This window comes from Pleurodeles waltl, chromosome 3_1 (assembly GCF_031143425.1).
Source record: "Pleurodeles waltl isolate 20211129_DDA chromosome 3_1, aPleWal1.hap1.20221129, whole genome shotgun sequence".
NCBI classification, from domain to species: Eukaryota; Metazoa; Chordata; class Amphibia; order Caudata; family Salamandridae; genus Pleurodeles; species Pleurodeles waltl.
Window position 1 is genome coordinate 169,012,990 of NC_090440.1, and position 24,398 is coordinate 169,037,387.

Consider the following 24,398-nt stretch of genomic DNA (forward strand, 5'->3'; position numbering starts at 1 on the left):
CGGTTGTATTGGGCTCCATATATGCCCAAAACACAGACCAGATTGCCTTCCTGCACAATCTGTCACACCATCTGGTGGGCTGGGGTGCCCTCCCATGGCTACTGGGGGGAGATTTCAACAGCGTGCTTGATGTGGAACTGGACCGCTCCTTTCCCCCGTTGCCCACATCACCAGTGGTGGCTGCCTAGCGTGGTCTGGTAAACTGGATACAACATTGGCACTTGGTGGATGTGTGGTGGCAGTGACATAGGGAGGACAGAGTCTACACCTTCTACTCTGCCCCACACTCCCTGCATGTGCACCTAGATCGTATACTTTGCACTGCAAGCTTCGCCCCGGTGGTGGCGTCTGAGATGTCTAAATTACACTGCACACTCTGCGAAAACTCATGCATCAGCTGATAAGGCAGGCAAACTCTTGGCCTGGCTGATACGTCGGGATTGTGAGAGGAAACCGATAGTGGAAATTCGCTCACAGACAGGGGAAATGGCATATACACCTGTGGAGATACAGGCCGTATTCACGAGACATTATGAGGCACTCTACGCCTCAAGGGCACCCCCTGGTTGTAATTCCAGCGCTGAATTTCTCGCTGGAGTGGAGCTCCCACACTTAGAGGACAATCAGACGGAGATGCTTGAAGCACCTCTCGACCTTGAAGAGATCAAATCTAGTATCCGGGAACTTACATCCGGCAAAACGCCGGGCCCGGACGGGCTACCAGTTGACTTTTACAAAGCCTTCTCGATACAGCTGGCACCCAAGCTACTTCAGGTATACGAGATGGCTGAACAGGAGGGCCACTTATCGGCCACACAGAGAGAGGCGCTCCTGGTCTCCATTCCCAAACCTGGGAGGGATCCAGTGGACATGGGCTCGTATAGACCCTTGGCAATGCTAAACACTGATTATAAAATATTAGCCAAGGTATTGGCGACACGCCTTGCGCCAAGCGTGCCAGATTTAATAAATCCAGACCAAAACGGGTTTGTACCAGCCAGAGACACCTCCCACAATATCAGAAGACTATTCCGTGTTATGCAATATGCGAGGCGTGATTGGCCACAAGCGGGCTGCCTTGTCCTTGATCTAGAAAAAGCCTTCGACTTCCTGGAATGGCCCTACCTGTTCAAAGTGTTACAACAATTTAGCATGGGACCATCCTTTACTCGTCTAGTTAAACTATTATACAGCAGACCACTGATCCGGGTGAGGCTGGGACCCTAGATATCGGAACCGATCCAGGTGTGCAGGGGCACGAGACAGGGCTGCCCTCTCTCACCATTACTATTCTCACTTGCTATGGAACCCCTAGCAGCGGCCTTGCGTGGGGAGGGAAGTAACTGGGGAATCCCTCTAGGGGGATGACCTACACACATTGTCGCTGTACGCCGATGACCTCTTACTATATTTTTGAGATATCACGCAGATCCCATCAGTGGCCGGTTCTCTCCTACAACACTTTGCGTAGATATCAGGCCTCAAGGTCAACTGGTCCAAGTCATGCCTCTTCCCATTCGACCCTGACCTCTCGGATCCGGGACCTAACCTAACCGGGAGCCCTGTCTCGTGGCAACCAAGCACATTCAGATACCTGGGCATCAGAGTCTACCACAGCGAGGAAGATATATTCGAGGGCAACCTTGTAAAAGCGGTGTACTCAATCAGGTCTCAAATGGCGTTCTGGAGGACACTGCCGCTATTAGTGGCGGGCAGGATAGCACTCCTAAAAATGGTGGTTCTGCCATGGCTCTTGTATTTCTTCTCTAACCTCCCACACTACGTTCCCCCCAGCTTCTTCAGGACACTGGAGACGGGACTGAGAGAATTTATTTGGAACAACGGCCATTGTAGGGTTGCCCTAAAAAAGCTGTACCTGCTGCCTGATAAGGGCGGACTAGCGGTCCCTAACCTAGAACACTATTATCTGGCAGACCAGCTTCAGTGGATATCCAGGTGGCTGGCGGGCACACAGCTTGTAGACACAGCATCAGAGTAAGGACCATGGTTGCTCCAACAGATACAGCATTTATTGCACCCACTCACACATGCACAGACCCCGCGGCAACTGTTCCTCAGAGTAGCCCACAAATGTTTTCGCAGATCGCTCCACCTCACAAGATCGGTGATCCCCTTTGCGCCTGCCCTGGCGCTATCGGGCACACCAAGGAGCCCCAGAGTCACGTCAGACTCCGAATTTCACACATGGCATGAAATAGAGTTATACACACTGGGTGATCTCTACCAAGAAACTCAACTACTACCGTTTGCTAGGCTTCAGGAAATGGGACTTCCACCTGGCCAATTTCTTTTATACTGCTCCTTGGTGAGGGCTCCTGGGTCTAGGTGGGGAGACATTACAACGGCTCTACCTACTCACTTGCTAGTCCACTACCTGCAGGTGGTGGGTCATGGCCATCACCAGGTTAGCTGGCTGGCGGATGCCTTGAGAGCCCAAGCCGCCCCTGAAAACGATACACTACGCGTGGCATGGGAAATGGACACTGGCGATTCGATCGCGATAGCGCGATGGAGGTCTGCTCTCTCAAGTCACCTTAATGTACCTCGTAACTCTCGATTTCGTCTAATACAATACTATATAGTGCACAGAGCCTACCTTACACCAGCCCGCGTGAACAGATACTTTAAATGTGAAGATGCGGCCTGCCCCCGATGCCACGAGATTGGAGCGGATCTGTTACACATGGTGTGGTCCTGCCCTAGCTTGAGCTCCTACTGGGGGGTGGTGATTGACAATTTATCTAACTGCATAGCACAACGAATACCCTTCACATGGGAGGCATGCATCCTGGGACTGTTCCCTAGAAGCAAACAACGCAGAGCAGAGGCGCGCTTTACAGACCTAGGACTCATCGTGGCGAATCGATTAGTGACCCGCAGGTGGAAATCTCCAGACCCTCCGCCGATACAGGCCTGGAGGCGCTCACTCGAGGTGTGGGCAGGAGCAGAGGGCTCAGCATTTAAGCGAGAGGAGGTCCTGGGGTTGCGACAGTTTCCGATTTCCACCTGCTGGGAGGGGCTTTTGCTGCAGCTGCATAATGCGGAAGTGCGCCCAGTAGAGGAGGGACTGGACTAGCGCGAACGAGTATCTGTGGATGAGAAAATGCACTGTATAAGGGGACTGAACATGAAAACCTGCTAGACACACTATGGCACTATGGGGCGGGAAAACTACACACACCGGGACCTGACAGCTGGCCCAGCCCTTCCACCAACAATCCGATCTGTTGTAATTTGACTCCCATCCCGACTTGGAAATAGTCACATGCAAAATAATCACACAAGTGTCCGACTCCGGCAAATGTTACTGTTGTTCTTTTTTTCTTTCTATTCAAAGGTTAATCTATATAAATTTCATAATGTCTGCCTTCTTAACAAAAGCACCACAAATGAACATTTGTGGCTGAAACAATGTTATACCAACGAGTGCTATCAAACAATCGCCGACTAAACAGACTCTAAACACACTAATGACCACTCAAGCTGCACCCACGGAACAGAGTAGCAAAGGCATAACACATTAGAAAATAAAGGCTATGCAAGGTGAAGACCAAAGTAACACAATGACCGTGATGAACTCTTGATCAGCTGCAAATATATGCTGTAAAATATGCTGCATCACTATGTTACCAATTTCCAAACCAACCACTACTTAATGCTGTGGGTACTGCACATCAAAATATGTTAAACTGAAACAAGTATCAAAACATGAAGCAATGTAATGTTAAAAAATGTTAATAAACAGATTTATGAAGAAAAAAAAAAAAAAGGGTTGCTGCCCTGGGGGCCAAATTTATGTTAGTCCACTAGACACCAGGGATTTTATATATATAATATCATAAGGGGAGTGACTCCTTGGGCAAGTCGCTTCCCGAGGGCAGGGGGGCATTTATGTTAGGTAATTTCTGCCTCCCTTGGGGGCAGATCAGCCTACTTTATTTTAGGCCAATCTGCCCCCAAGGGGGTGGGGGGGGGCAGAAGCCACTAGACACCAGGGTTTTTTAAAAAAAAATTCAGTTTACATAAGGGGAGTGACCCCGTAGGCAAAGGTCGCTCCCCAAGGGGACATATTCTATTAGGTCATTTCTGCCTATTTCTATTAGGCCCATCTGCCGAAGGGTGGCAGAAACCAATTAGGCACCAGGGATAGTTGTGTGTGTTTTGTTTGGGGGGGGGGGGGGGGATTGCCCCCCATGAGGGCACATTTCTGTTGGCCATTTCTGCCCCCCTTGGTGCACCAAGGGGAGCAGAAAGCCCACTAGACACCAGGGAAGATTTTTTTCCAAAATAAGAGGGTGGGGGTATGGCAGCTTTGTCCCCAAACAAATGGGGACAAAGACGTTCCGCCCACTGGTGGGCAGATTGGACAATTAACCCCGATCCACTCCCTGGGGGGGAGGGGGGCAGAAAGCCTACTAGATGCCGGGGAATTGAAAAAAAATATATAGAGGGGTGGGAGCTGCCAACAAGTATGGGCATGGTTATGCCCCCCCCCACCCCAACCCAGAGGGTAACAGTCTTTCAGTCCCCCGTGCAAACTAAAGGATCTTATCCCAACGGCAAGCAAGAGGACATTTGATTATTTTGGGTTTTGATTTTACATTTGGGCGAAGACAGCTTGGCTAACTCTCAATATCATCCCACTTGGAATGGTGAGCAGCTACACTTTTTGGACCTTGGGACGCTGCCACCTAGAAAAATCTACCAGACCAACACACATCTGAAAACTAAACATCTGGGTGCGCCCAGGGTGGTGTGCTTCACATGCACCCCACAGCAATTTGTTACCCACAATGCCCCGCAAACCTCCAACTTTGGTTGAAATCATGCATTTTCCCTACATTTTTTGTGAGGGAACCTTCCGGAATCTGCAAGAAACCGCAAAATTCCTACCACCCAGCATAGTGCATCTATTCTGACCCACTTGTAAGTCTAAACAATTTTTATTTTCAAACTGCCCTTTTGGATCTCTCATGTTTTTGGCCCATCCCTGTCATGGGCAGTTGGCCCACCTACACAAATGAGGTATCATTTTCATTGGGAGACTGAGGGGAACCTTGGTTGGTAGGAAAATTGTGGTGGTGCAGTGATCTCACACGTAAATGTGATTTTTTTGCTAAATTTGAGGTTTGCTGAGGATTCTGGGTAAGAAAACACTGGGGGCTCCACGCAAGTCACACCTCCCTGGACTGACTCTGGTGTCTAGTTTTCAGATATGGGTGTGTTTGGTAGGTTTCCCTAGATGGCTGCTGAGCCCAGGACCAAAAACGCAGGTGCCCCCCTTGCGCAAAAAAAAAAAAAGGTAGTTTTGTCATAGATAATTTTGATGTGTCCATGTTGTGTTTTGGTGCATTTCCTGTCGCGTGCACTAGTTCTACCCACACAAGTGAGGTACACTCTCTATTGGGAGACTTTGGGCGGGGGGTGCTGGGTGGAAGGAAAGTTGTGGCTCCTCTCAGATTCCAGAACTTTTTATCACCGAAATGTGAGGAAAAATTGTTGTTGCCAAATTTTGATGTTTGCAAAGGATTCTGGGTAATATAACCTGATGAGAGCCCCACAGGTCACCCCATTCTGAATTCCCCAGGTGTCTAGTTTTCAAAAATGAATAGGTCTGATAGGTTTCCCTAGGTGCCGGCTGAGCTAGAGGCCAAAATCCACAGCTAGGCACTTTCCAAAAAAACACGTCAGATTTCAATGTAAAAATGTGATGTGTCCATGTTGTGTTTCCTGTCGCGGGCACTTGGCCTACTCACACAAGTGAGGTACCACTTTTACCAGGAGACTTGGGAAACACAGAATAGAAGAACAAATGTTATTGCCCGTTGTCCTTTTCTACATTTTCTACTCCCAAATTTAAGACAGTGTGTAAAAAAACATCTATTTGAGAAATGCCCTGTAATTCACATGCAGTATGGGGACACCGGAATTCAGAGATGTGCAAATAACCACTGCTTCTCAACACCTTATCTTGTGCCCATTTTGGAAATACAAAGGTTTCCTTGAAACCTATTTTTCACTCTTTATATTTCACCAAATGTATTGCTGTATACCAGGTATACAATGAAAACCCATTGCAAGGTGCAGTTCCTTTATTGGCTCTGTGTACCTAGGGCTCTTGATGAACCTATAAGCCCTATATATCCCGCAGCGAAAAGGGACCAGTAGACATAACTGTATATTGCTTTAAAAAATCTGCCATAGCTGGAAAAAGTTATAGAAGAAAACGTGGACAGAAATGGCTTGTTTTTTCACCTCAATTTCAATATTTTGTTTTTAGCTATTACTTTCTGTATGAAAATCTTGAGGGATCTACACAAATGACCCCTTGCTGAATTCAGAATTTTGTCTACGTTTCAGAAATGTTTAGCTGTCCAGGATCCAGCACTGGTTTCAGACCCATTTCCGTCACATACTGGAAGGAGGCTGAAAGTAGAAAAAAAATAGTAAAAATGGGGTATGTCCCAGTAAAATGCCAAAATTGTGTTGAAAAATTTGTTTTTCGGATTGAAGTCTTTCTGTTTCTGAAAGCTGGGAAGATGGTGATTTTGGCACCGCAAACCCTTTGTTGATGCCATTTTTAAGGGGGGTGGGGGGAGAAACACATGCTTTCTTCTGTAGCACTTTTTTTCCATTTTTGTGAAATAAAAAACGAAACTTTAGCTGTATTTTTGGCCAATTTCTTGGTCTCCTCCAGGGGAACCCACGACCTCTGGGATCATTTAGAATCCCTAGGATGTTGGGAAAAAAGGATGCACATTTAACGTGGATAGCTTATGTGGACCAAATATTATGAGGGCCCGAGCGGAGATAACCCCCAAATTGCCAAAAGAAAAGGCTCGGCACCTGAGGGGGAAAAGGCCTGGCAGCAAAGGGGTTAATGGTAAAGTCGGATTTTAAATTACTATTTTGAAAATGCCATTTTTAGAAAGTTGGCATTTTTCTGCCTAAAACAATGTGCCATTCTACCAGTGTCACATGACTGTTAATAAGTCTCCTGTGGTGTCATATGTATTCCATCCAGACCGGACAAAAGGGCCTTGGGTGTGGGGTGTATTGCTCTCCCGAGCATGATGTCCTAGAGAGTTGTATTCAGCCCTTCCAGAACTTCAAAGGGTAGCCTATTTGATGTACCTGCCCAGCCCCTGCCTGACTTCTGACAATGCCTGCCCTGTCACTGGCAAATCCAGCTCACACTTGGGCCTGCCCGCCACTGGTTTTAGATTCAATTCAATTCATAAAATCTTATATAGTGCATGGCTACCAAAAGGCCTAAACACACATCGCAGGTCGAGGATCACACCAAGGACTAAAACCTAAAAAAACAGGTTTTCAAAAACCTTGAGGAAGAACAGTTCATGATCAAGTTGTCGTAGCTTTAATGGAAGAGTATTCCAGAGCTTAGGTGCCAAGTAGGCCATAGAACGTTCCCCCCACCGAGACCTATACATTTTAGGAATGTTCAGCAAGTAGGTCATAGCAGATCTAAGAGGCCTGCAAAGTATGTAGAGGGAAGCCAGAAATGTTACCAAAGGGGGGGGGGCTACTGTGAAATGCCCTGTGCAAAATGGAAAGGGCCTTAAATTGCACGTCACTCCATCAGACGCCAATGTAGTGCTGCCAAGGCTTTTTTGGCAATCTGGTGTCTCGGAATGTTTATAAGAAGGTGGGAGACAGCATTCTGTACCACATGCAACTTCTTTACCACGTACTGAGGTGAGCCAAGATATAGGACATTACCCTAGTCAAAACATGAAATTACAAGTGCCTGGACAATGTCTTTCAGCTAGGAAAGGAAGACGATTAAAGAATTTCCTCAGCAGTCTTAGGACTCTGAAGCAGATGGCGGCCTAATTCTTTACTTGATGGCCCGCAGTAAGGCTGGTAGTCAGCCATATCCCAAGGCTTTCAAATCGAGCTGAGATTGGAGCCACACCGAGGTAAAAGGGAAGAACTGACCAGAACCAGTTTAGGTGAGTAGCCCCAACATGCAGACTGTCACTGGGTACAGGAGTGGCCCCTCAGAAATTCATCAGAACACTCCTGGACCTGTGGAGACTAGGACGAAGGACTGCCTTGCTGTCTAAAACCTGAAGAAAGACTGGGCCTGCTCGTCTTGGACCCAGAACCCCAGAAGTGACTCCAAGGGTCAGTTGGTTGACCTGTTTGACATAGAGGAACACAAGCTTCCAGGGTCCCTTCCCGGCAACAGCTCAGGTCACCAGTCCCAACCAGACCTGCTTGAAACTTGCTGGTGGCCTCTGCTGGATTGAGTCCTAAACCCCAAGAGGTGGCCCCAAGGTCCTCTAACCCTAAAACACCAAGAACTGGACTCCATGTAAAAAACCGTAGGCTCTGGGCTCTTTGCTTTGCTCTTTCGTCCCCAGTCTCCTCCCAAACATGAGTTGACTTTACCACAGCCAACCTCAGCCCTTTGCCCAACGGGTGACATGACCTTCCCAGATACAGATCCCAGAGCTCTTCGGATTGACAACTGCCCCATGTTTCCGCCAATGTGAAGTTCTAACCATCGACTGCACTGCCAACATGAGGTTCTGATCGAGGCTTGGGACTTTAGTAACCTGCCGTTGACAAACCCCTTTTCCAGATCAAGCCTGTAGCCCAACCACCGACATGTCCACAAGTGCTTCTTATGTGAAACTGGTCTAAAGTTAGAAAGTAAACTTTCCACCAGGACGAACCTGGCTCCATTGTGGCTGCCTTCAACTTTCTACTTTTACCCGGTCCAGGAAGACCGGATAACAGTCATTGGGACTTTGTGTTTTCTGGCGCTATTTTCTATTGAAAATTTAAAAAATTCATATCTTGTTTTGGCGTTATTTATTAAAATACTTTTTTTTTTTTTTTTTTTTCCGATGTTTCACTTTATTTCTGTTTTGAGCGCTGCATAAGTACTTCACGCATTGCCTCCAGTTGAGCCTGTCTACTTAGTGCCAAGCTACCAAAGGGTTAAGAACAGGTGTATTTATTGACATTCGTGGTTCACCCTGACAAGGACTGTGCTTATTACTTGATTGAGGTTCTTATCCCACTCAATAACAATTTATTTTGTCTTGCGTTCAAAAATGTCTGCAGTTTAGAGGTGTCTGTTAGTGCCAGATGGTTTCTGGCATTAGGTATTACTTGAGATTGTCCATATTGATGATATACTGGATTTTTCAGACATCTTAGTGGATCAGATCTAGTATGTTAGGTCAGTTTAAACCAAACTAGAAGAAACTGGAACACATTCCAAAGCTGAAGCGTTTCAGTCTTGTATGCAGCAGGTGGACTTCATGAGATTCAGGATTTCGCAATATGGTTCGCCCATTGAGAAGTACATTTGAGAAACCTCAGATTGGCCACAGTATTCAATGAAGAAGAAGAAGATCAGATAAATCTGATTACTTGTTTATTGAAGAAATTAGTTGAGTTTCAAGGGCTCCTCGGCAGCCACTCCAGTGTCTGAAGTCAAGCAAACAGTTTACACTGATTTTACTTCGAGCTGATCCAAAAGAACCACTCAATGCACAAATGTTCTGATCAGAGCAATATTGGCCCAGTGTCATATTCCCACGGAGCAGTACAACCTGTTGTCTATTTTTTACAGAAACCAGCCGCTGCAGAAAAAACTACAGTATTACAGAAAATATATTCTTGAAAGCTAAGGTATCAGAAAAGCTTCAATTACCTGCCTGATGCAAAACATAGTCTCTATGTGAGCAATTCACTGCCATTTTCACTATAACTTTGATTGAGCTCATAAACGCCTCACAATTATGATGATCTCCCTTTTTATCTAAGTTCAACTTCATTATCACATATTGGCCATTAATGCCAATGAAAAAACACCAAACTACTTGGCTACTCTTACAGTTGAGTGCTATTGCTATAATTACATCCAACAACACTGTATAAGTCATCTCTCTCACAGCGAAGCGGATACCATAGAAACGAAGATTATAGATCAAACTAGGCAAACATCTGGAGAAATATGTATATATAAGGTACTTGTTAACATGAAACTATCAAAGGGCAGCACGGCGGTGTACAAAGCCAGAGGCAAAAAATACAATCTGAGAGCCCTGATAGGCTAGAGGAGAGGTTCTAGTGGGATAAACGGAGGGAACTTTACAGAGTTAAAAAGGAGCATTTTTAAAGAGGTTAGTGTTCAGCTCTTTTTTTAAGCTGAAAATGGTTTGGGGCATCCTAATGCATCAGGGATGTCCTTTCAGAACTTAGGTCCGTAGAAGGAAATGCCCATTTCCTGTTTTTTTTTCCTTATTTAACATCTTTACATCTTCAACCTGGAATGCTATGGTTGTAGATGTATCAAGCAACACCAGAGATTGCGGGGTTGCCAGACATCCAGAGACGTAGGGGTTGATCGTGATAGCTCTGTAGATTTTGCAGCTGGTTTGAAAGACAGTGCTATCTAGGAAGGCGAGCCAGTGGAAAACCCCAACCCTACTCTAAGGGGTGAGCAGTTCTGTGCTTTATATTTTCAAATCCAATGAAAGTTGACACAAGGCATTGCAATTATGTCCTGATTTTAAAATGTCCGTTCATAGATAGATTACGCACAACTCCAGAGTTAACACATTACCTGTGGTGCACATAAGACACCTCCCTCCAAGGCTTAATACTACTCTATTACTGTGGATTTTTTAAGCCTATAGCTTTACGATGGCTTCAAGCAATTTAATTCTTGCAAAGAGTATCTTACAGCGATCACTTTATCCACACTGTTTGAGTACATGGGCTGTCATAACTTGACAAAAGTATTCAGTTTGCGTTCTATTTTTGGAAAAATGTTGTGTAGCACTGGCCTCTACTGAGCCCCAAGTATTCACACAAGAAAGCATAAATCAATAACTGACACTAAATCTTGCACCCTACAAGTCTCAATATCACCACTGGCATTCGCCATCGAAGTAGGTCAGTAAATCCAGGTAGAACAAAATATATTCTCAGAACACAAGCGAGTCATAGACAACGCCTCAAGACTTTGCATGTTATTGCTAGGTATGACTCGAATCACACAAAAAATTAAAAGGAATGCTCTGATCAGAAATGGCACAAAGATTCCGATTACTGAAGATGACAATGTATGGTTCTCTGAGGGAAAAAAAATTGTGAGTCTGCAAGACACAACCATGGTTAAGAGGTCTATTGCTATTTAGGAAAAACAACAATCAAGCAACATTATGAAGTAACTGACGAAATAAAATTAAAGTAAAGCCAAAATCGCCTCTTTATCTAATAGTACATTTAGAATTTGAGGTCCGGTATAGTGTGGACTCTTTCGAGGGCACAGCAGATCTTGCAAGGCTCAAATGAAGTCCCACGAAACATACAAAAAGTCTTGAGAGATGCACCCAAATCCTTTAGGACTCATTGTCGGCCACAGAAATGAACACAAGTCTTACCTGAAATTCTGCAGCATGCGTGGGGATTGCAGTCTCACAAGAACTTCAGAATGTTAAGAGTTTTGGCAGATGTATTTTAAAACATTCAAAATAAACTTTCTCAAGGACCTGGAGTTCACTGTTACAGAATAACAAGGCCTTTCCATTCCTTTTCAGACACTCCTCAGGAAGAAGTCGTGAGTCCTGGGAAGTGGGCTGGTTCACAGCGGTAGACATTGAATCATTGTAGTTTGATATTCTTTCCACAGATTTGCACTTGGGCAGGTGCATGAGATGGCTATGTCTAGTCTTGATTTTCTTTATCAATACTCCTTTCCTACATGCTTCGGAGGTTGCATTTCATTACCTCTTGCTAGGTGGTGCCTTTTTCAGATGAGACTGGGTAAACAACCATCAGCACTACTCGCCCTGTGACCAAAAGTCTTTGAAATCTGTATTCTGCCAGCAAACAATTTTAATGTAGTATTACATTTTAATGTATTTGCACACACACACATAAATAATAACACATTTTAACTCATTTTAACTTCCGTACCAAAAAAAACAACATTTTATTGAGCAATTTGAACAAAAGGCACAAAACAAAAAAAGAATCATCGAGTAATGGGGCTACATTACTGTTAAGGAATAATTAACAGCTCCAACTCAAACTGAATGATCTTATTACTAATTATTTCCTCATCAGCCCACCCCAGAAAGGAAAATAAAGCAACAAATTTCGGATAAAAATCAAAGGGAATCTGCATCCCGTGCTACTACCTGGGAACACGACCTGATACTATTGTATTGTAATGTGATCCATCATTTGGGAGAGGCAAAAGTTGCTATATGTTTATTGTATAAGGAATCAATGTAGAAATCTGACTTTATTATAAAGAGCAAATAAAGTTAGTGTCAAGGTTTCAATGAACAAAATAATACAGAAACCAAAGGAAGGTGGTATAAATTAATAATAAACATAAAAAATCCAGACATTAATGGATCCTATTCACGAAAAGCCAAATAAGGAAGCAAAAACATACTGCACTACAGTAAATGAGAAATATCGTCCCTTTAATTCCTACCCCAGTCAATCTTGTCGAATCACAGTCATCCTAACAGCCGCCCTCAACATCCCAGTAATGTACTTCCTGTTGTCTACATATTCATTATAAGACCACTGTTCTGTGGTCAGTCTGTACTATGGCCAGGGCTTCTGCCGCCTTTACCTGCATAAAATATGTTGTTACCTCTGTGCCTCACTTTAACTTTATATGGTTGCCAGAGGCATACCGCTATCTTTAGATTTGACTACTCGCTCTTATTTAAATTGCTTACCCATTTGTTGTAACCAGGCATTGCCAGGACCTCGTTCTCATTTAGAACGACAGCCCACTGTTGGTAATGTGCTCGGAGGGCCATTTTCCCCAGTCGTCTTTTCCATGTTGTTATTACTTGTTCAGAAGCATGTGAAGTAAGCCTTTACTAATGCCACAACTCTGCTGCTTGAGTATTTTCAACTTCCAACTACCCTCAATTGTATGCTTTCATCCTTCCCCTAGAAACCGTACATGAAACTACTTGGTGACTCTTTCAAACCAATGAATTGCATCAGTCATGCTTACCCAGTAATTTCTTTCTACATCTGCTGCCGTGTACTGTTCTGGGCTTCGCAACGGTGGGCTCAGTTTCTTATGTAGTTTACAGCTTTCATTTCATTGTCGTCATTGGTCGGATCCTGTATTCTCATGTAATCTATCTACTATCACGTAACATCGTTTCTTATGTGAAGTACTCTAACGCCTTATAGCAATATCCATGTTATATAAAAGCGCTTAAGTGAATATATGCTAAGTGCAACGCGAGCCAGTGAAGCCGCAAATAACCTCCTCCTTCATGGAATTCTTAATAAAAGTAGGCAACTGCAACTTTCCAGGAAAGACTGGTACAATCATTATGTGAATATTCGCCACATGGCACCTTTTAATACTGCATCTAATTTGATGCACTTGTATACACACATCTAAAAGGCTTCATAGCGCTAAAAAAAGACGTACCGAATACATTAAGGTAATACATAAGAAAAACAGAAATATCGGCAGGGTCCTATGAAACCTAGGACGAATACCCATTACTCTTAGTTCAAAAGGTAAAATTCCCAAGCTTGGGAACCAAAGAATAACAAGCAATGGCCAGGCCAAAAGGTCTGGTTCGTATTTTGAGTGCAGACCAAAAATGTTTAAAGGAAAGTATGTTGAAGTGAAAAAACAAAACGAAAAACAAATGCTTTCTGCAAACAATGCATCTTTGAAATAAAGAATGTAATCGATGATTCAGTGAACTTTTGAAATGTAGAATAGGCCCTCGTGCACTGCAATGCAAGCAATTCACAGGAGGCGAAATAATATACCAAACAGCCGCGTGAACAAGAAATACTCCTATGGACAGAGAAGAAGCCCATTACATGTATATATAAAGCATTGGTAAAAACAGGTTAAAAAGACAGCTGATCTTGTCAAGTCAGACCTCTAAAGAATGGCCTCCTAAGCAATTCTCTCTAATGCAAGGAAGGATCAACAGTCCCACATTTTACAGCTTTTGGTCATGCATAGCCATGGGGTTAGCCGCAGGACATGTTTTGTAGCAAGGCTCCTTACTAGGACCCAGGGACTTCACCCCCCTCGAGCTGTTCATTTTTTTTTTTTTTTTTAAAGGAGATGGGGGCCACAAGGCATCCCCTCCCAGAGCCTTCTCAGGCCCCAGCGACCCCATCGCCCCAGGCCGCATTTATTTTAAAAGGGAGGGATGCTGAGTAGCCGTCTTCATCAAGCCTTATTAGGCCCACGGACCCCATACCTGGGGCTGTACCTTATTGTAAACAGGAGGGGAGCTGTGTTCCCCACCTCCCCCAGTCTTCCGTGGCCCTGGGGACCACCATCACCTAGTTTTTTTTTCTTTTTTATTTGAATGAGGAGGGGGACTATGAGAGCTCCCTCTCCAAGCCTTATGGAGCTCCGGGGGACCCATTCCCCGGGCAGTGCTCATTTCAAAGAGGAGAGGAGCCATGTTCCCCTAGGACTGTATTTGTTTTTTTAAGGGGAGGGGGGTCACATGATTCCCCCCCCAACCTACTCAAACCTTGTTAGGCCTTAGGGACCCCATCTCCCAGGGCTGTATATATTTTTTTCTTCAATGGAGAGAGTCATATTTATATTAAGGCCAGGGGTACCCCAACCCCTCGACCGTGCCTTTAATATAGGAAGATGACCTACCAAGCACATGTTGAGACAGCGGGTGGAGCCCCAGTGGTCCCAGACAGTATTGCTGTCACCTGGCTGGAGTAGCTATTGATGCTGCTCACTCTGTGCGGAGTCAGTATCTTGTTCAGTTTCCCTCAACACATCAGTGGGGGGCAGGGAAACAAAACGAGAGTCTTCTCCCAGCTGACGGGAACATTATTTAAAGCTTCTGCGTGCTGGGAGCAGACTGTGTTTGCTCCAATTTGGCAGGAGATTTGAAAATGCTCCCTTCCGGGGGGGACCAAACATGTTTCTCTGCCAGTGCGGGCCGGGAAACAAACCACTGTGTCCCGGGGTGGGCTTTCCAGGACACAGCAAGTAAGCCAGCCACTGGAATGTGTCCCTGGGGGCCATTAAAGGCTCGGGGAAAGGGGTCCACACAGCCTCCCCATTTTGTTTTTTTAGTCACAACACCAAGGGCCTTTTAAAAGCTTGGGAAGGGTGGGAGGGGGGCACAGCCCCCATCTCCATAAAAAATACTTAATTTTGTTTCTGCTGCAAGATCGCAGCAAAAAACACTGATTTTGTTTTTTAGGGAGGGGGAGGGGCTCACATGGTTCCCCACCATTATATGTTTTATTTTGTACAAGGTTAGGGCAGGGAACTTGGGGCCATATGTATGAACACTTTTTCCCATAGACACAGAATGGGTAAAAACCTTTGCTACATCTGGCCCTAAAAGCCAGACATACAAAAGTTGTTTTTTTGCAATTACCAAATAGTGATTCCCTATATGGTCACCGCAAGGACATACGTACAGAAGGTATTCACTTTTTGTGATTCCCAGTGGGTCGCAAATAGACCTACCTCATTAATATTTATGAGGCAGGTCGCAATTTACGACCCCTTGGGAATGGCAAAAATCACAGGGATGGTGGCCTGCTGGGTTTAGCAGACCATCATGTCTTGCTTTTAAATAAAGAAATCTTTCTGTTTTGAAATGCAGCCTGTTTTCCTTAAAGGAAAACAGGATGCATTTTCAAAAGAAAACTGGGAATTTTTCTTTTCATTTTTCAAGAGGATCCGTGGGAGCATTGCCTGCTCTCAAAAACTTTTTACATTCATTCCCTTGGGGACCCCCTTCCCTTTCGCGAAAGGATTACCACCTCCTTCAAGGAGTTGGTAAAATGTGAATGTTTTGCGACCGCATTTCGGTAGCAAAACATTCACACATACAAATGTGACTCGGTATTAGGAAGGGATGCTCTAAACACACCCCTTCCTAATACCGAATCGCAAAGGTGTGTTTAATGTTTGCTGCTGTAGGTAGGACTGAGGACAGGACAGAAACAGTGAATGGAGGATTGCATAGGACTGGATCATTACTGGGCTGGCGAAACCAGCTAGGAGGAGTAGAGGTACAAAATGATTAGGACCTCTCTTCTGGGGAAGGAAAGATGGTCAAGGGCAAGACGTATGGGTAAAGGGCAAGAGGAAGCGGAGTTTAGCATACGCGCAGATGGTCCAAAGCTTCAGAAATCTGCAACAAGGTGGGGATTCATTCAGTGTTAGGGGGAATCCATGGAGGTTTAAGGGTGGGGTGGCCGTTTTTGTGAGATGCTGGTTTATTACTAGGAACTTCACTCACTGGCGTGTTCTGTTGAAGTGGGTTTTTCAACTTAAGCGGTGTGAACTTTGCCTCTATTTTTGCCATTCAGCCTGAGACGGAATTCCATAGTTGCTTGGAGGGTGGTGGCTGTGAATATACAATTTTAGTCGGAGACCTATCAAACTTTTTAAAAAATGTATTGCATGACAAAGGATGAGAGACTATGGAAGTCTGCTGAAGGGAACACAGCCAGTTACCGTCCAAGAAGCTTTGTTGGTATGGTGTCTGATGTATGGGATTGGGTTTGTGCCAAGGGCTGTCTCAGCAACCACTTTTAACACACAAAGTCTCCAGAAGCAGTCTCTGATATCCAGGGGGCTTGGGCGGCTGCTTCAGACGCCATTATGGATCGTACCTGAGGACAATCTTCACACACAAGATGTAAACCTTCACTCTGTCGATGAACTTCCAGTGCACTATCTGTTCATTGCATGATGTCAGCTCTTCACCAGGTGTCTGTATGAAGAGCTTTGATACCATATGTGTTGACAGGTCTGCCTTTGCTGGTCAGCCCCTATCCTGCCTTGTGTGTTATCTTTTTGATTATGCAAAATATGGCATGTATGCAGAAATGATTAAGAAATGTCCACTGTGTAAAATGATACAATGAGCAATTTAATAAACAAATAGTTATTTTCAAAAAACAAATCACAGAATAATTCATTTTTTTTTTTTTAATACTAAAAGTACACAGAAGAGGCCTTGAATGGTGCAACAACTACTTAGTCCCGGCATCAAGTACGAGGCATCCAATGCAAAATTTCGTAGGCTGCTGTGGAAGAGTTGTCGGCGTTTCGGTCCCAAATGGAAACAGTCAGTGAGATCATCCTCAGGACACTGTGCCCGTTAACAATAAAGGTGGATTCTGGGAGAAATAATCATAGGTATATGCAATTGTAATAAATGGTGTTACAGTGCACAGAAGTACGCCTTTCAAAAGAAACCACTTTGGTTTTGAGCAGATTTACCGGTTTTGAGCAGATTTACCTTTAAATGGTTTGTGGCTTTATAGAAGGCCAACTGGTTGAGCGACCTCTGAAGACCGACCCTGGTATAACTAAACATTGCCAAGTCATCGGCATAAAGGAGATGACTAAGCCGAAGGCCCCCAATTTTGGTGTGTGTGAATTAACAGCATCAAGAAAAGGTGACAGATAGCAATATATCAGGTAAAAGAGGAGGGGAGCGAGTACACATCCCTGCTTCACTCCACGAAAAGTTGGAATTTTCCTGGAGACAGAACAACCGTCTCCTAATTATATATATATATATATATATATATATATATATATATATATATATATATATATTTTAGTGGTTGTGTTACATGTCAAGAAAACATTGTATTTTCCAGTCTGTGATTGGCCTGCCTTTCAATGACAATTGCCCACCTCTGCTGGATCACTCCCTTACAGATTATAATTTGCTCCATGTAGTCAGGACATACAACGTTGTACATGTTTTCCCATCTCATTGCATTCATCTTTATTAGTTCAGTTGGTTTGACTGAAGCAAACCAAAGCTAGAATGCTCAGAATTAATAAGGTTGTCAAATGAAAGCCCAAAAGCGGAAACATGGTTTCCGAATACAGGGTAAACCTGCAACCCTTTTTAACTACTTTAGTTGCATAGGCCAGCAGCTCTTATGATTACTTAAGCTTCTCAAATCACACCCCTAAACAAAATATTGTTATGACTTTTTACAACACCGGTATGTTTGGCACCCATGCCTAGTCATTTCTCTGTCTCGCTTTATAGTTATATTTATGTAAACATTGCTGCCCCTTACGAGGCATTGAGGCATTTTACGCCTGGCAGCACCCTGCTCCAGAACCTAGGGTTAATGCATAATTCAATGGCTATTGAGATCAGTTACATGTTGTCAAGGAAATTATGCATGCATTTACTCCAGTTTCTTTTTGACACACTGAATAGGAGTTAGGCACGATCAACTGGAGGAGGGTATGCAAGTTCATGCATATGGTTACTAGTACTAGTAGATGAGCAAGGGATTAGATACTGTTAGTTGTCAGGGCTATGACTTAAAAAGAGGAGGTTGTGTTCTTTGGAGTTAGGAGCGGCACTTACAGAAATACAATAATAAAATGAAAATGTCTAATAATAATTACAATTATGGCAAACGTACAGGTGATTTAGAGTAAGGTTTAAACGTCTAGGGCACTTCTTCATTGAATAGTTGTAGGAATACAGAAGACTTATCGAGACAACATGCAATCTGAGGATGCAATCCAGCACCAAATAATCTACAACATGCATAATTCTCAGCCTTCTAAGGCAAAAGTTGATCTTCAGCCTGCACCCCAAAACATTTTCTCATGCCAAACTAAATATACCATTTGTAGTGTTTGTTCCTAGTCAACATAGTTTGGAATGCTTTAGTGAATAAATTGAGATTTTAGTTTTTTCAATGAGGACAGGCGTGATTGTGTGTCACATGAAGGATCAGAAATGTTCATTATATTAAACTGAGAGACAGGTACCGAGTTGGGGAGACTCCCTAAAATTCAGAGAGGACTTGACTTTAGGCTGAAGCCAAAACGGCTCATAGTGCTAGACAGTCACACGCTCCCATTAGAGGCGACAGCAGGATATGCTCACTTACACTAGGCTCTGCCCCTTACCTTCCAGGCCAAAAGAAGCACATTGATGATGGCCAGCAGCGGACAGGGTCCATTTTCATTCTGGGTAACAATTGGAGTCTTCTGCTCCTTCCACAGTAACCACTTGATGTGGTAGACAGACTGCCCAGGGCCGCGCTCCCGCCCCACCAGCTCCTCCAGACCCTCGCTAACACTGAGGTCGGAACTGGGGTGGGAGTGCAGGTGGGAAGATGACTCTTGGGAGTCCAGGCTGGGAGAGATGGCAGCAGGTGGGGAGCTGGAAAGAGCTATGAGTGGGGAGCTGGGAGAGGCTACACCAGGTGTGGAGGACGGGGTTGGGGGCTCACGATGAGAGGTGGGTGAAGAGACCTCGGTGGGCAAGAGAGTCGGTAGGGAAGCCACAGGTAGGGGCTTCAGTGAGGCAGCTTCAGGGGGTAGGTGGCTGGGTGAGGCTGCCCCCGGCTCCAAGGGGCTTGGCGAGGTGGAGGGGGGAGCGGAGAGAGAGGGCAAGGTGGATGTTGGCGACAAGGGGTTGGGCAAGGCAGTCTCGGAGACCAGGGGACTTGACGAAATAAGCGTCGTGGACAGGGGTTTTAGAGCACCAGCCTCAGAGGTTGGAGGGGTTTTAACGGCAGTCTCTACAGACTGGGAGCTTTGAATAGCGGTCTTGGGCTCTAAATTGTTATGAGGACAGGTCGTAGGTAGGGACAGGGCGTGGGAGGTCTCGTTAACAGGCAATGGGGCATGTGGGTCAGCCCTGAGGGGAGGTGGACTGTGCGATGCGGCGCTGACGTTAAGCGAAGAGACCCCGGACGGGGGGCTGTGCTCGGAATTGTCCGGGGCTTCTTCGTGCTCCCGCTGTTTGGGGAGCAGGGAGCCGCCGCTGGCCTCAGGGCTTCCCGGAGGTGCCCATCCCGGTGGTCCGGGACATTGTGCTTCGGGGGCCTCCCCCAGTGATGGTGAGCTGATGGGGCCGTCCTGACTGTCGTCACAGACGGGCTGCGGCTTCCATGGCTGGGTGCTCATCCTCTCCTCCGGCATGTGGGCAGATATTCCTCCTCCAGCGGACTCATCTGCCTGCTCGTTCTCCATGTTGCTGCTCTGAAGGTAAATATAATCCGCGTCTACTAAGAGAAGAGAGGCTACTCCTCAGTCTGCACTGAAACCACCATGACAGTGGGCACTCCTCTCTGACGTCACCACGGATCGACGTCTGCGCCGCCATGACAGCGTTTCCTCCCCTCTCTGACGTCACCACAGATCTACGGCCGCAGCCTGAGACGGTGTCCTGGCGTGACGTCACCGAATTTCTACGTCTGCTGTGAGAGTCTGACATCACCAAGACCACCTGCTGCGAAAGCTAACGCGATAACATTATTATTGCCCTCAGACTTAATGATATTCTTACTACAAGCAAACATACTTCCAGTATTTCCTCCTATGCTGTCCGAGTGACTTTAGCACGCCTAATTAATATTGGTGAGAGCTGTATGTTTGTTGTGTGCTTACGCATGACGTCTGTACGCGACATGAATCACAGAAGCGGAAAAGTGATGTAATGCCCAGATTACTTATAGTATTCTTCATGACGAGCAAGAGGCGGATTCGGTGCTCTAAAAGTTGTAGCTAAGTAATCGAGGATCACAAGAATGGGACGCCCAGGCCAGTGGGTCGCGTAGGTGACACAGACTGGTTCGCTGATGCTTTTTTTACTGGAGGGTGAGAGTAGAGAAGCAACAGTGCGGGGTGAGAGGGGTAAGCAAAACAACATAGTTTCTCATGGGGGTAGAACAATTAAGCAACGTGGGCAAGCAACAATGGACTTTGGAGGCAAGCAACAACGGCGCAAGCAAAACAACGTGGGACGGGGGGGGCGGGAGGGGAAGCAACAAAGCAGGTAAGCAAAGTTGGGAGGGGGCAAGCAACATTGCAGGATAGAAGGGGCTTACAACAGTGGAGACACGCAAACCAACGCGGGGGGGGGTGGGTGCACGAAACAACAGCACAGAATGGCAGGAGGAAGGGGCAAGCAACAACGCAGGGTGGGAGGGGCAATAAACAATGTGGGACGAAATGAGTGGAGGTAAGCAACAACTGGAGCAGGGAGAGGAGGCATGCAAACACACGCTTATGGAGTGCTGCAACCAACAATAAACATTGACAAAGCCAATAGGTCTTGCCTATGAAAGACCTATTGGCTTTGCCAATGTTTTTTAGCCATGCGTCAAATGGTTGAAAGTAAGGATAAAAAACATTAGAGCAGAGCTAGCGTTGGCTGCTTATAACATTTTTTTTTTTTTTTACTTAAATCTATGCTGCACTGAAGACAGAGCTGCTGTATAATCTATACTATAATGTCCCTGTGTCACTATAGTCTGGTGGCCGCAAACACTCCTGACCTTTGCATGCGCCCCCTGTTCAAAATGGGCAAGCATTTATTTACAAGTTAATCAATGTGATAGCAAGTAACTAGGGTGTCCTGCACAGTTAACTTTTGGGCCACCTTCATATTTAAAGACATTCTGCAACAAACGTGTAAAATATGAAAAAGTCTCTTAAAAAATTCCCAAAAAGTATTTTATATACATGCAGATCTGTTTCATCTAAGTAGTTAATCAGACTAAATCAGTGCAAGTATTTTTTTTTTAAGGGCTACTTTTCAAACTTGAATTTTGAAATGTTCATGCTTCCACCCACCCTGACAAAGCCAATAGTGAACTAAGAGGTAAGTCAATTATGTGAACCCTTTGGATGGCCTGGGTTGTTATTCTACAGAGACATTTTAGTAAAATCATATGTTGAGAAGTTTATGTACAGCGCACATCTTAAGGTACGTTTTCCAAGATCCTATTATATGTAAAAAAAATTAAAACAAGCATTTTGCGAAGCCTACAAGTTTCACTATGGAAAATATATGATCTATTTCAATGTTTTTTGTACATGTTGCAAATGACTATAATAAAGATGTGAAGTAACAGAAATAGCTGCTGACTTGCGGGATTGGATTTGAGTCTTGGCGTTGGCTCAACATCATGTGATCCTGACCAAATCATATAATCAGCCCAGTGCCAGAAAAAGTGTCTTTGTGCAATATAACTGGTGGTCTTATAAAGCGCTGAAATACTTTGTAGAACTTTTAAGTGCTTTTTATAAAAGCTGCCCGTACTGTGGAAAAAAGGTGCTCTGTACACTTTAAAGGTGTGTCAGTGTCCTAGGTGAGGAGTAGAGGAAGCCTGCGAGAGAGGATGCATGTGAGGGGCAAGAAGAAGGGTGAGGAAGCGCAGTGGTGGAGGAGGCGGCACTCGCACTGCACCACAGGGAACACTGGGACGACAGACAGTCACTAGGGAGGGGGGAGCTATCGGCAATAGCTGGTACCGAGTTGGGTGTAGTAGTAAAATATAGCAATAATCGGTGTTCAGTGGGTTTCCTACACCTTTTGGCCCCTGTGCCACTGCACCTGCTGCACCATTCAAACCATGGCCTTAGTGCCTGCAGGGTAATTGCACCTGTCACTGCTTGTTCACTAGTAAAAGATAGCAATAATCTGTGTTCAGTGGGTTTCCTAGCGCTTTTGGACCCTGTGCCACTGCACCTGCTGCACCATTCAAATCATGGCCTTAGTGCCTGAAAGGGCTCTGCACTTGTGACTGCTTGTTTACCTGTAAAATATAGCAGTAGTGTTCAGTGGGTTTCCTAGAGCTTCTGGCCCCTGTGCTACTGCACCTATTGCAAAATTCAAACCATGGCCCCAGTGCATGCAAAGTAACTGCACTTGTGACTGCTTGTTTAGTAATAAAATATAGCAATAATGGGTGTTCAGTGGGTTTTCTACAGATTTTGGCCCCTGTGACACTGCACCAGCTGCACCATTCAAATCACGACCCTTGTATCTGCAAGTTAACTGCACTTGTGACTGTAGGAAGATGTCTCTTTTAATAGTGGACCAAAATAAGGTACACTGTGCAGAGACTCCAAGCAATCTCCAGAGGTACCACAGAGGCACAAATGGCACCCCAAATGCTCTCTTTCTGGGTAGTGTGGTCATGCAGTTAGGCATATCGGAGGGTAGTGCTAAGCATGTAAGGCACACATTCATACAGTAAGTGAGACACGCACTCAATAAAGAAATCGGACACCAATTTATAAAAATAACACATACATGTATATAACTTTTGATACCAAGATCACCAGAATCAGGTGAGTACTTTTCGAGTTAGGAATTTTTAAAGTGTTTTTTAGGTTGGCACCGTGCATTTTTCAGATGCGGTTATGTCTTCCTACGGAGGAAGAACTGTTGTGTTGGCTCTCATGATAACAATGAGACTGCTGGATTTGGACAGCAGCACCACCGGATTGTGAGGAACTGAGTCCAGTTCCAGACAGTGTTACAACTGTTGGCCTGACCCTTCCAGCCAGCTAGCAGTATTTCACTGGTACCCAAGAGTAGAAGTGATCTGTGGCAGACGTGCACATGACATTCTGATTTCTCAGGAAAATCGTAGTGGAACGGATCTTACCCTTTTCTCTCAGTTACATTCGTCTCACACATGCAACATAAACAGAAGCAGGAATTGGTTCAATGAATTGTAAATAATCAATTGCATTCTAGATAGAAAGGATACTGCAATGTTAAGGGTAATTAAGCATAATGATAGCAGAGCAGTGATGAAAAAAGTGAAACATGAGAAAAGTCTCACCATAGTGTCACAATGCTAGGTTTTACAATTCTTACCCACACCACTAAAATTCTATAGTAGAGCACAGCAGTGTTAACCCTAATCCGCCCTTCAGGATCCAGAGAAAACACCATCCCACATACCTGAAGAGAGTTGTGGAGAGTTTCTCGTTGGTTATTTCGTTCCATTTCCTGTGGGGGGTCCTGGGGCGCGGCTGCAGCTACTCTGTGCGGTGATGGTGAAGTGTAGGCAGCAGTGGTCGGTCCAGTCTGGGGAGGAGATGGTCTCTATGGTAATCCGGGTGCTTGCGGTGAAGACGGGGTCCAGTGTGTGTCCTGCGATGTGCGTGGATTCAGAGATTAGCTGTCTGAGGGTGGAGAGACTGTCGAGTAGAGCGACTGTGTTTGAATCGTTGCGGTCCTCGAGGTGGAAGTTCAGGTCGCTGAGGAGGAGGTAGTCGTCGGACGCCAGGGCCTGGGGGGTGGCGATGTCTACAATGTTGTCGATGAATGCTGGGCAGGGACCGGGTGTTCTGTAGACCAGGGTCCTGCTGATGGACGAGTGGTGATCGGAGAGGACCAGGAAGTGAAGGTGTTCCATGGTGGTGCACTGTTCTTCTGAATTGGCCTTGATACGTAGTGAGGACTTGTGTACAATGGCAAGTCCTCTGCCCAGGCGGGTGGTCCAGTCCCTCCTCAGGATGCTGTATCCATCCGGGATGACAATGGCGATGTCCGGTCCCGAGATGGGGTTGGTCCAGG

General features: G+C 45.3%; 1 protein-coding gene across 1 annotated transcript in view; it reads right to left on the minus strand.

Moving 5' to 3' along the window:
• Nucleotides 1-20,164, minus strand: part of MINDY2 (MINDY lysine 48 deubiquitinase 2) — a 469,571-nt gene extending 449,407 nt beyond the window's left edge. Inside the window, exon 1 of the mRNA XM_069222089.1 lies at nt 18,980-20,164. Coding sequence (XP_069078190.1) covers nt 18,980-20,050 — 1,071 coding nt within the window. The 5' untranslated portion in view covers nt 20,051-20,164. The remainder of the gene's footprint in view (nt 1-18,979) is intronic.
• Between the last annotated feature and the right edge of the window lie 4,234 nt (nt 20,165-24,398).